The following is a 13,249-nucleotide window of genomic DNA, read 5'->3' as shown; positions in this document are numbered from 1 at the left end:
ATCCACTTATAATAAAATTGAATTAGTAAATTTGTAAAAGATACACTTACACTTAAAAGCATGACTTGACCTTCCAAAATTCTTTTTAGTGCAATATGATATATCCGCTCATCACCAAAAAAAAAAAATCAAAATACTTAATATAATTAAAATATTCCTTCTGAATGTGATATATCCATCAGCAGCTAAACAATTCTTAAAGCGTATGAGATGATCACGTTATCTTTGTTTTTTTGCATAAGGTGCATCTACCTCCGATGATAAGTATTTAAAGTACCATACTAAATTAGATTATCCTCTTTATATATAATATATCCTTCTATAACAAAAAAAAAATTCCTTCGCCTGTGATAATACTCTTTACATGTCATATTTTCACAAGAAATAAAAAACCTCTAAAATATCAGATGCAATCAAATCATCCTCTTTATACCTAACGTGTTTAGTTAAGGAATATATAAAGCATTTGACATAATCAAAGCATTATTTTTTATGATTATTTGAATTTCTTTATTTTTTTTAGATTTGATGATATAAAAAAAAATTTAGATCAATTTAGTCATATTGATGTAATTTAAAATTACTATAATCAAACATCAACGACGGGTTTGAATCATAATTTATTAAAAAAAGTATGAAATGGACTCCCTAAACTAAAAATGTTCTTTTTTCCTTGCCCTGTCTATATAGTAGCCAATTAGTAGTGGATCTCAAATTGACACCGACGCTAATCAAACCGGACTCGGACTCGGACTCGGACTCAATGTGGTTCTGAACTAAATCTGATCGAACACCTCCGGGTCTAGTTTGGCCCGATCGCAACCGTGACTTCTTCAGCCGTTCATCATCCTTGATGGCCGCCCGACCGTGGAGATCTGTCCTCAAAGCGCGAGAAATATCTCCCACTCGTCGACTATCCACCCACAATGATCTCATGATAGATGCAATAGGTTGAGTAGGACCCACAAAACTACCCAACGGGGTCATGTTTCGGGTTTGCATACCGATGTGGAGAAAGTATCGCTGAAGCCATATTTTCCATATTTAAGGGACGAATTATTAGCAGAAAGCGGTAAGGAAAGGCATCTTCGAATCAGGGTTTGTAATCGAGGCGATTTCTTCGTGTTCCTTCTGCTGTCCTGCTTCCCGAGGTTGGGGCTCTCTGCAGGTCTCACCGACCATTGTGTTCTTTATGGTTGCATGTGTTCTTTGGTCGCTACATGTTGAATTGACGCTCGGAGAGGCTTGTTCGTCTCCAGATTTGCTTTTTTTTGGCTCGATCTGGGAACGATGAGGCCCGTGTTCTGTGGGAATCTCGACCACGATGCTCGCCAGTCGGAACTGGATCGGCTGTTCTCCAAGTATGGAAGGGTGGATCGCATAGACATGAAGTCAGGTAAAGCTTGCACATACTTTTCGTTTACTTTTAAGAGGGCTTTTTATCACAGCAGCTTACTAGATGATTAAGTTAGGGCTTTGGGTTGATATGTGGTTGCACAACGTGGGTGTGTTATTTGCGGTTCATTTATGAGCAACATCGTACTTTGCCTAGATGTTTTTGTTTCTTTTTTGCATGATGTAATAATTCTTCTTGCTCTCCTTTCTTGGGGGTTATATGTTTCCAGTTAATAGCGAGTTGTTGTAACCTAATAGCATGGAAGGTTATTGCAAAATCAGTAGAAGAACAGGTTGAAAGCGAATAGTTGGGATCGTGGTGCGTATTCTAGAGAACGGAATTTCAAGTTGTCCATGTAATGTCCTTGTGAAAGTTGGGAAGTCTTTTTTCCTGGGAAATAGTTATCATTTTGCTATCATATACACGCAAGTTTGGATATGTGCTGATGAAGACCCAAATCTTATTGTTTAATTTATTGCTTATGACATACATGATTTAGATGCATCTGAGCCTTTCCCGCTTTGAAAGTTGAGATTTAAGTTTATGGCTTTGATTTCATGTGACCTTTTTCTGGTATTCATTAAGTTAGATTTTATGATGTGCCATTATGAAAGTTTAAAGTTCTGTTCTTTGCAGTGTTCTTAAACAAGTAAGAAAATCACATGTTAATACTGTTTAGTCATGGAACTTGTGTGTTTTTTGGTATCCTGCAGAATTGATGTCACTTGAATTCTTGTTTGACTTGGCAATTAATTACTTTTTTTAAGTAATTGCATAACTTTTACATAAATATTGTGACACAGAGTCCCTTTTGAATATGGGAAACAATTATTGTTTCTGCAATCTCTAATTAGATTGTCATTTCTTGTATCAAGCAAATAGCTGGAAATGCTCCTTTTCTTTCTTACGTATGCATTTAAAAAATATGAAGTATTAGTTCACCAATAATCCTATTTTAACATCAAATTCTGAAGAGATTAGCATTTTTTTTGTGGTGTAGCACAGTTTTGTGGTTGGTCCTGACAAGACCAGGCCTGCAATTTTTGTACAAGAAAGTCCGTATTTAAAAGTTTGCTTTGACGCAGGAACTACTAAGGGAAGCTGAGCTCTTCGTGGGCTCTCCTACCTCATTGAAACCCTTCCATGATGAACGAAACCTTCCTGCCAGAATCCAGAGATTCATGAGCTTCTTACATTCACTATGGAATTCTTCATTTTCTTCACAAAATATCAGTTTCTCTGACATGCACCACCTAAGTCGCTATTGCCCAATTATGAATATTGAGGACTTGTGTCATCATGCCATGCCTACCGACTGTATACCATGCCTTGCCTTCCATGAACTGAACGCTTGCTCTGTTTATGGTGAAACATGTTCAGCAATGTCTTCTAACATTGGATTTAACGTATACGACATCATGTTTTAGTTGCCATTATAGAAGAGCTCCCTTTTCACATTCTATTTGTTCATCAGGCCTACAGATAATTGCAGGTGTAGTATATTTCTGTTTTTATTATGAACAAAGAACCTAATTACTTCATGGCAAGAGCAAAATGGAAATAATCCGGAGCTCTGTTTATGCTTCTCGTGTTCTTATTTTAGTTCATGTTGCAGGATATGCTTTTGTTTATTTTGAGGATGAGCGTGATGCTGGAGATGCCATACGGGGTCTTGATGGTATACCTTTTGGTTATAGCAGACGCAGGCTTTCAGTGGAGTGGTCAAGGGTATTGTTTTGTTTGATAGCCTTTATTGGAAAATGCATGTGTAGATGGTTTATTTTTTATAAAGTTGATTGTTTCATTCACTGTTTGATTCATTGCTGCTTTTTTCTTTGTCTGCTTATCTATATCTTGATTTAATTGTTTGTCTTATGTGTATTATTTCAGCAAGGAGATCGAGGACCGAGATATCACGATGGTTCTAGGTCAACGGGAAACACGAGGCCCACCAAAACTTTGTTCGTTATCAATTTTGATCCCATTCGCACAAGAGTGCGGGACATTGAAAGTCATTTTGAACCATATGGAAATATTACAAATGTCCGGATCAGAAGGAACTTTGCATTTGTCCAGTTTGAGACCCAGGAGGAAGCCACAACAGCTCTTGAAAGCACCAATATGAGGTTGTTCTTGCTGTCAAGCTATCTTCTTATAACCTTTTTCAATTTTAATTTCTTACACTAGCGGAATGAGGATTTGATGGTCATGATTTTGGTTTTAGTAGCATATATTTATCTTAATATAAGGCTTAATCTATCTTAATATAAGGTATCTAAGCTGCTCTCTTGCTTGTGCTGAGACCTGCATATAATTCTATTCTTCTAAGAACTTGGAACATACCATGATAACATTATGGCCTATGAACTCATCAGTGCTCAAAATGTGTCCTTTTTACTTATTTTGAACATGACATGGAACTGCATGAAGTATATCATATTAGATCCTTTATTTCTTAATGTAATCCTTTCTCCTTGATTTTTCCTGATTTTTGAACTTATTTTTTTTTATTCCTGATTTTGATTTCTTTTTTTTATAGAGTTTATTTTTAGTTTCCTCCAATTGTCAAAGTGATCCTCTTTCTTAATCATTTTCTTTTTTTTTTCCTCAATTTGTGGAGCTCTTCTATTGCAAATGTGCATACCTGCATGGAGAAGATCAAATTGTTGAATAATATTAATGATAGTGTTTCAAGGTTCATTTTGATGGTTAAAAAATGTGATTATTCTCTATATTTGCCTGGTGTTTTGCTTTATTAATGCAATCGCTATTCGTTGCTGAATTCATGTTTTAATTGTGTAGAGATCATGTGATCATACTGTTGGTATGCATAGGCTATTTGAATTTTCTTTCTCTTATTTTGGCTGTTTGATTTAACTGAGTGTGCGTAGGGATCATATGATGGTACTGTGAGTATGCATACGCTATAAATCATGTGATTTAACTGTTTCAAGGAACTTTTTCTTATTTTGGCTATTTGATTTTGCAGCAAGATATTAGATAGGGTGGTGTCAGTTGAGTATGCCTTTCGGGATGATGACGATCGTGATGAGATGCATGGCAGCCCTAGAAGAGGTGGTCATGGGAGACGGGATGATAGCCCTTGTGGGCATTCTGGCAGCCCAGGCTACAACAGAGGCAGCCCTAGTCCTGATTATGGCCGTGCAAGGAGTCCCGTTTACACTAAAGACAGTGGTTTCACTTATGATAGGAGCCGAAGGCCTGATTATGGTCGTCATCGAAGGTGAGGAAAACATGCATGTTTGACTATTACAGAAAAAATCTTTTATATATGCATTTGGCCTGTTAAATGATGGGACTAGGGGGTGTAGGCTTAGTTAGACGCACCTCATTTCAGTTAGCCAGCTATGGTGTGCATGAATAGGGTTTGTTTCTTTATTGGATTGAGGTGAAAGACAATCAAATGCACGAATTCTGGTGCAGCATTTGAATACCTGTTACCAGTATGTGGTCTTAGGTCAAGGGACTGGTTTATTTTAAGTTGATAATTATGTTTCACTGACAAAATGCCGTTTGACGAAGTTATTTTGTTTTCCAGTATGTTCAGCTCGTTCATCGTCCAGATTTTTTTATACATTTGCTTTGTTACTGAACCTGTGTTGTCTTTCTTGTCGACAGTCGATCTCCTGCTCGAAGGTCCTGAACCCAAGGCTTTGCTTCTTGTATGGCAAATACCATTACATGTTCATATTTAGATGGTGATTTCCTGTTCTTAGATCTTTTGCTCTAGAATATTACTTCTTTCGGAAGAACTGTTTTATGATATGTAACACAGGCTATTTTATGATATGTAGATTTACATAAAAGTGGCTATGCCTATTACATGTTACGTGAACTTAAATTAGTTACAGTATATTTCAGCTAGTAACTCGTATGGTTCTTTCGATGTTGCCGTCGATGGCTACATTTATTAGTTGTGTGCGCTGTGCTGTTTTTGTTAGAGGGTGGTCAGAGGGATATACAAAGATTGATTCATTGCTGCGTCGTTTATTAACATGCTGTGGAATTGTGCCTTGGTGAGACCATAGCCGAGGGTTAAATCCAATCTTTATTTATAAGGAAAATTTTAACCCAAAAACATTTTTGATCGACGGCGGGAAATCAGGTCTTTGCCTTAAGTCACCCGTGCCCTTTTCGTTGTTTGACGTGTAGTATGGCGGTGCCGAGATCGGTTCTTTGAATCTTCCCAGATTTCTTCCCTTCGGCCTTTCTCTGGCTACCGACCATCATCTCTAGCCATCGGTGGTGCATCCCCCGGCGTGGCGTCGGCAACGGATCCGCTGGAGTGCCCGGCGACCGCTCGCCCTCGCGGAGACGGCGATGGATCCGTCTTCTTTCGGAGTCAGCAGGCTGGGAACAAGACGCACACGTGAGGCCCGTGGTCCCGATCGCCACCTCGAGCTGTGGGCGACGACCTTGCAAGTGGTAAATGGTAAAGCGTTCTTCCTGATCGATCCGATTCCCCTTTTTTTCTTGGCTTTTCGGACGGTGTGCGCTTCTTGAGTTCTGCTCCTTGCGTTGATTCATTCTTCTTGGGTTTCCTGGCATTCGGTTGTGCTTCGTCCGTCGTGATGGTGAGTTTGCGTTCTTCCCGATTGATCAGATTCCCTTTCTTCTGGGGTTCTGCTTATTGCGATGATTCGTTCATTTTGGGTTTCTTGGCGAATGGTTGTGCTTCGTCCCTTGTAATCATGATCATGGCAGTTTGAGTTCTTCCTGATCGATCCGATTCCTTTTCTTCTTGCCTTTGCGGATGGTGTGCGCTTCTTGCGTTGATTCGTTCTTCTTGGGTTTCCTGGCATTCGGATGTGCTTCGTCGCTCGTGATCATGGCAGTTTGCGTTCTTTCTGATCGATCCGATTCCATTTCTTCTTGTCTTTTCATTTCTCGCTGTTTTTTGCTACGGATGGAGTTCTGTTTTCGTTTCGAGGTAATAAACGAACGAATCGGAACAAGAAATTGGTACAAAAACACTGCTTGAAAAGGGGAGAATAAATGAGAAATTGATTCGATTGTTCATTCCTCTGCCATTAAATCAAAAGATAGGTATAGGGTAATCTTGCTAGGTTTGGCTGCCCCAGGAAGCTTTTTTAGTGTAATTAACCACCGCATAACGTTTTTTAGTGTAATTATGAAAGAATCCAATGCTGCAAGATGCTTGTGTAAATTAGTTCGTGTCAAGATACATGTATGATTGTTCTTACTCATGAAATCGTTGTGTTTTTTGAAATTTAGAATATCTTCATTTATTATACCCATCTTTTAAAGAAATGTTTCTGTATTTTGTTAAACAATTAAAGTGCTCTGTTCAATTATTTTATCATACATACATACATACAAACTATCTAGGAATGAATTTAGCAAACATTAGGTTGGGGCACAAATGCTCTGTTCTGATTCCAGTGTCAAGATACATGTATTATTGTTTTTTTATTATTTTAAAGTTTAAGACTACTTTGATTCATTATTTCCATGTGTTCCTGCGGCTTGTCAGACGATTCAAGTAGCTTGATTCAGTTGAACAAATGGTGGAAAGGGTGAAGAGTAGTCCAGTATGAGGCGATATCATTTCTTTCTTGGCAGTTCACATTGGTGGTTAACAAAGAACAGCCTGCTTATTTTATTAAAGGAATAATGTTAATTAAATGGGTTGAGCCTGGCCATGAGGAGCCATGATTAACACCACTGTAATGGTGGGTGGTACTAGCAAGAGATAGTTTGTCTTTCACTATTTTTTTCAATATTCACCAACACATACATGCTGCGAGTATGACAGGCTATATAGGTAGACTTGAATTTAAATTGTGACTTGGATGCTTGTGGTCGACCCACCATATTTCTTGGGTAGAACAATGGATATATATAGGGCAGTAGTTACTCACAATCTTCAAACTTGTGATGATACTAGTTTTTGGAAGGTTTGTCTGTCCCGGTAACCTTTACACATGGCTTAACATAGTTATTTAATCATCATATACTTTAGTGTAATTATGAAAGAATCCCATGCTGCAAGACGCTTGTATAAATGACTTTCGGTGTCGAGATACACGTATGATTCTTCTTACTCATGAAATTGTTGTGCTTTTTGAAATCCTTCTTCTAAAGATATATTTCTACAATACAAAAAATATTTCTGCAATACATATATATATGTATATATATATATATGTATATATATATATATGTATATATATATATACACACTAATTCTCTGTCTAGTTTATATAAACATATATATAAACTAATAAAGTTGTCAATGCTCTGTGTAGCCATTGATCATCTATCTGTGGTATGCAGCATGCAGCCCCAATTAAAATGGTCATTGTGAATGCAGCATTCATTCCAGCAGGGAGAAAACAGTTGCATTGGCTTTCTAGAAGGAAATGCTGGTCCACAATAAGGAGGCTTTCTCGCACTCGCTTGAACCTCCTCAGATGAGGTATGGTAAAACCTCCTCAAATGGCGACACTAGCTGTTGATAGGAACCAGGATGAAAGGAAACATTTATAACAGAACTACAGAGGACGATATTACATTCACTATAAAAACACTAAGTTTCTCATTATACTACAAAACCGTGGTGGGATCAGGAAACTATGATTAACCAGTCTTATTTATCGGGAATTATTGCATGCTCTAATTCACAGAAATCAGATAAGTAAAAAGTAACCAAGACGACAATGGCAACATAGCTTTGGAATAAATTTTTTAATTCATGAATAAAAAAAAGAGTAACTAAATTCAACATAATTTAATTGAGCAGGACCGTATTTAGTATTTTGAATTGAATGCAGCTGAACAAATGAAGATATTTGAGGATGATAAGAAACCCATAAGGAACAACAAGAAATAGTATGAATGTTGACAGCTAAGCCTCCTGAAAATGAAAATGATGCTTATTTGAACCATGGAACAATTGATGACATGTTTGAACCATTCATTTGGTTACAGAACTATTTGGAAGCATGCCAGAAAAAAAGATTAGGCAATTGGAATTTGGTAAAGTAGTTCAGCAAAAGAACGAGAAAAGGTGAGCGCTGCTACTTCAGCACCTCACCTCAAGTGGAAAGTGCAGCAACACACACACATACACACACGTCTTTTTGATAATACAGACACATGTCTGACAGCTAATTTGTAGGCAAAACAAAAACGAAAAAAATGAAGATGTTTAGGCAGTTAGGACTCAAAGCTGTGCCCTGTAAATGATCGGAGTAACAGCTAACATGTCGTCAACCCACAAAGCAAAAAAAAAAAAAAAAGCAAAAACAAGCAAATATTAAGCATAGTCAAACCAGCCAAAGATCATGCACCTCAGGTGGATCACTGCCACTTTCCATCATGATTTGACAAAAAAGGTCCTCATGTCTCAACTTCTTCAGAATATTCAATTTTGACGACGAAATATGTACACTTTGAAAGTTGGAGCATATATTCTCCAAATGTTCCATCCTATTTTGCAAATGAAATGGATAAATCACATCCCACACATTATAAAAATCATGGATTGAGGTGCCATTTTTACTTTAATCCATTATAAAAATCATGGATGCACTTCCCACAAATTATAAATATACCATAAGTGCACCAAAACCACATGGCATTTTGCATATAATTTCTCATGCCAAAACAGGCAGCATGCAGCATGCTAACCCTTAATGTAAGCCGTAACCAAGTCTTGATAAGGTTTAGAAAATTAAATATCTGCACACATTCAAATAACTATAAAATTAAGGCCACTTGTTGTGCAAATAAAAACCCGATTTGAACCAACTTCCAGCCAAACTGATATTAAGTAGTACAATAACACCAATTAACTAAAATGTTTGGATATTTTAGTTAAGAAGCAAAACATAACATTCACATCAACCTCAAGAGCAAAATGGTATAATATAAAGTTACACACTCCAGGTGTTAATACTCGATGGCCAATTCAAAAATCAACAACAAATTATCCAAAAGAGCTTCAGCATGTTTTGATATGGGATGATTAATTTGCAAATTTTTTCTTGATAAAGGATCAGATCATTCTAGCAAGAATATGGAATTTTTATGACTTATGAGTGGCTTCAAATGAGAGCTTCATCAGTGCAAAGGGAATAGCTATGCATAAGAAGATGAAATTACATTACATATAAAAGGAATCAAGGTGACACACCTGCTCTGCAACAGCATATAGAATTGCAAAAACGCATTGCAGACAGCAACAAACAGCAATACCAATCACACAAGCCAGAGACAACAGAGAACAACAAAGAACACATCAAATGCTAAAAAGACTATGTACACCCTGCAACGTAAGAAACATTTAAACTTAAAACATTGCCAGAAGTGCAAGATATGATACAAACTTAAACATATCTGCCAAAAAAGGGCAAGATATGATAGAATCAAGAATCAAGCAAGGTATCAATGATAAAAAATGGAAAAAAACAATATACAAACTTAAACTATCTTCTATCCCTGTAGGACATGAATATTAAGACAGAAAAGAAATGTACGAAGCTACATAAGAATCAACTAATTCATTTATATCATAAACACGATCTTTGTCCTTTCAAGAACTGTGGTATCCAAAGCCAAAGAAAAATTGTTTTATGCATACAAGAACTAAAGCTAAATCGTAGCATACTGCAAAATGCAGAGCTAGACTCTAGACACGCCTTTTCAGCAATCTTAAATTTGACTATATCCCAAAGTCAGAATTTGACTTTTGAACATGATTTTTTTTTTGACAATTAAAAGTTAGTCTATCAAGTTATAAAATTGCCTAAACCACTATTTCTGCCCTTTCCATTTCGAATATGACCGAGTATTTATATAAGTCATACACAAGGGAAATTGCTACTTGAACAACTGATCTCTGACACAACTGAGCTAGCGACTACATAGAGCCATTAAGTATCTCACATCCTTCTCATGTCGGCCAAATGCGGAAACTACCTCAATTTCTTGATTGTTCTGTCTTGCTATGCCTGCACCTTTAAAGAAGCAAAAGAACCTAGACGGTAGATTTAACTACTAGGAGTATATATGACTAGAAGAAGGTGAATGAAGAAGATGAGATCAAGCAAAGCTTTTAAAGATTTTGGTGCATCCTGAAGATCTTGACTACCTTGTATTTCTTATAGGACAAATTATTTTTTTTTAATTTCTGTAATATTTCAGATCCAAATTTAATGTAATAGATAATTGAGTTTGTGCTTGCGCTTGAGTTTGATTTCAGTTATGAATTTGCTTAGAATAGTTTGGCTAGCTCACTTTTCAAGTTTATTCATGTTGATTGATCTTAAACTCTATTTTAGGCAATCAGCTGGTTATTTGTAAATTTATATAGCCATTTGTTTTCATTAAAGAGGTATCACTAATAAAAGAAAATTATATGTTCGAAAGAGGAGGGGGATTGTAGGTTCTCTTTCTATACACTTTTCTGCCCCTTTTCCTTCCCTTCTTTCTGGTCTCTTCCTTTCAATGTTCTATTCTTTCTGCCACAAACATGAAACCATCAGAAGCAACCAGCAAGGTGTTGTCTTCCTGCTAGATAATTTGCTAGAATAAACAACCACCAGCAGATTTGTCTTCACACAAGATTGTTAGATTAGATCATCACTAGAGCCATCTTTTGAAACTTTTTTCAATTAATCTTTAAAGAGATCAAATTCTAATCTACTCAGACACTGAATCAAATCAGATTGGTTATGGTGGATCAAGATAAGGAAAAGACACTGGCATCTAAAGACATTCTTTTCTAGACAAAGACTTGGAGAATGAATGTTCTACCCCAACTGATATTGCACAGAAAAGCTTATCTTTATACATACAGTCTGCTTCCTTCTCTTGAAGCTTTGGTGTTTATTGATATTGATCTGCCGAAAGTGATAATAATTAAACATGAGTAAAAATGATACCAAAAGAAAACCTTACAGTGGTGTTATGATTCTTTATGCCGTAGCTTGGGAAGGGGCATGGCTTGGTTCGGTCCCGATAGTGTAAGGTCGTTCGTGTGGTTACTCGAAAGAAAGGCTTCACGGAGAAGGGATGAAGAATCATGGTCGTCGTCTCCTAGAATGTTTTTTGGCGAATCTGCGAGTGGCTTCTGGTCCTGAATCGCTGTGCAACAGGTCAACGCCGAAGATTGAAGTTCTAGCTTGAGCCCTCTGAAGCTTAAGTCAGTTTTTGTAGATAGTGAATCCACTCCCCTGGCATCTACTTGGGAGTGGTTTTTATACCTTTCGTAGGGAGTCAGCTCCCCCTATGCTTGCTGGCATCCGCCGACATTTCCGACGAGCGGTTTGTCTGTTCCGAGGCCATCCTCTCGACCCCATGCCTTGCGGGGTTATATCATCGCTGGCAAGCATCGCTTGATTCCGAACGGCGTGGATTTGCTGCGTGTCGCTTCGAAGCGAGGCAGCATCGCTTCTGAGCTGAGCTGCGTCGCTTCATGACGCAACTGTTCCTGAATCAATCTGTGTCGTTTCGCACTGCTTTGAGATATGTGCGTTACTTTGACTGGAGTGGCACCACGTGTGATCTGAGGTGGTTGCCAGTTGGGTGGTGCCAAAATATCCTTTATCAAGTGGTATAAACAAAATGTTCTTTATGATAAAAGACCATGTGATGTTGTCAAATCAAATAATGCATATGTCCTGAACAATCTCTCCAGCGTACAGCTAAACTAAATCTAACACACTAAAAGAAAGCCCATTAAAATCATGAAAGAAGGTAAGAAAACCAACTGATATCTAATGATTATTTCTCCAAGTACAAATAGACAGGCCAATCGGTCACATAGCTCAAGATAATTGCTGACATGAGAATTTGTTCAAGAATCATGGATATCTGTTCAAGAAACATGGTAATTTGTTCAAGAATCACAGTATTTGTTCAAAATATCACAAAATTTTTCAAGAATCATGGTATTTCTTCAACAATCACAATATTTGTTCAACAATGACGGTGAACAGTGATTCTATATGCATGTGAATAACAAGAAGGCGTACAGTTGTGCTGTTTTGTCAACATTGCAAAGGAAGGCAGATGACTGTAAATTAAGTAGGCACATGATGCGTTCAAAAGCCAAAAGAAAACTAGCGAACCGTAATAATAATTCTACACGAGTGTTCATAGCAAGAACTTGCAATATTTTGTTACCATTCTGAGGGAAGATTAGTGACAGAAGATCGCAGTTAGGCTTTAGCATTCGGAAGGAGAATTAGTGAAAGCTAACATTCAGAATCCTTACCTGGTACTATCTTCATCTTGGTACTTTTCCGCAGCTTCTCCCACCTCCCTTGGTCAATTCGAGCCTGAGCTCCTTCCACTTCCACCCTCTTCCTCGTCAAGAACATCTCCCTCAGGGTCTCATCCCGCCTCAAGATCGAGACCCCAACAGCAACGCCCAAGAACGCCAGGGGCTTCGAGTAGGCGCAGTCGCTGCGTCTCCCGCACCATCATCTACGGCCCCCCGCTTCATGCGCCGGCTGCTCTCCATCCCATCCCGAAACCCTAATCGCGCGATCCCTTCGCTTCCGGTCATCGCGATCTCCGAATCAAGATCCTAACCTTGAAACCCCAGGCGAAAGAAAGCAACGAGAGCTTTCGGCTTCAATGAGGAAGGAAGGGAAAAGACCGCTCAGGCTTCGATGAGGCCTCTCATGGTTCTCGATCGCGAGCGACGGTTGGGATGCAGTGAACGCGAGGCGGGACAGGTATTAACATATGGGTCCTGAGTGGGCCGGCCCAATAAGAGTAGGCCCGATGCTATGATGAGACCACTAACAACACCACGTCTCTCCTTGCATCCCAAACATGCTTGATTACAAATGATTCACA

General features: G+C 38.1%; 1 protein-coding gene across 4 annotated transcripts; it reads left to right on the top strand.

Moving 5' to 3' along the window:
- The first annotated feature begins 1,029 nt into the window (after nucleotides 1-1,029).
- On the top strand, nucleotides 1,030-5,239 carry LOC103971714 (serine/arginine-rich splicing factor RS31). Of its 4 annotated transcripts, XM_009385806.3 has the most exons (7): nucleotides 1,088-1,168; nucleotides 1,260-1,396; nucleotides 2,482-2,888; nucleotides 3,012-3,124; nucleotides 3,287-3,522; nucleotides 4,386-4,640; nucleotides 5,036-5,239. In XM_009385806.3, exons 3-7 carry the CDS (start codon nucleotides 2,759-2,761, stop codon nucleotides 5,058-5,060), a joined length of 759 nt encoding a protein of 252 aa, XP_009384081.2. In that variant the 5' UTR covers nucleotides 1,088-1,168; nucleotides 1,260-1,396; nucleotides 2,482-2,758; the 3' UTR covers nucleotides 5,061-5,239. The 4 variants fall into 4 exon arrangements, with proteins under 4 accessions (XP_009384082.2, XP_009384083.2, XP_009384081.2 ...); XM_009385807.3 differs by lacking the exon at nucleotides 2,482-2,888 and having other exon boundaries at nucleotides 1,030-1,168; XM_009385808.3 differs by lacking the exon at nucleotides 2,482-2,888 and having other exon boundaries at nucleotides 1,078-1,151.
- Nucleotides 5,240-13,249: the final 8,010 nt, after the last annotated feature.

This window comes from Musa acuminata, chromosome BXJ1-11 (assembly GCF_036884655.1).
Source record: "Musa acuminata AAA Group cultivar baxijiao chromosome BXJ1-11, Cavendish_Baxijiao_AAA, whole genome shotgun sequence".
Classification (NCBI taxonomy): Eukaryota; Viridiplantae; Streptophyta; class Magnoliopsida; order Zingiberales; family Musaceae; genus Musa; species Musa acuminata.
Note: the sequence above shows the minus strand (reverse complement) of the source record. Positions and strands in the feature narration are given on the sequence as shown.

Excerpts from the sequence above, each read along its gene's own strand:
- LOC103971714 (XM_009385806.3), top strand. The coding sequence starts at position 2,759 with ATGGTGAAACATGTTCAGCAATGTCTTCTAACATTGGATTTAACGTAT. Across the intron at positions 3,125-3,286 it reads TTTCAGTGGAGTGGTCAAGG|CAAGGAGATCGAGGACCGAG; the intron begins GTATTGTTTTGT and ends GTATTATTTCAG. Across the intron at positions 4,641-5,035 it reads GATTATGGTCGTCATCGAAG|TCGATCTCCTGCTCGAAGGT; the intron begins GTGAGGAAAACA and ends TCTTGTCGACAG.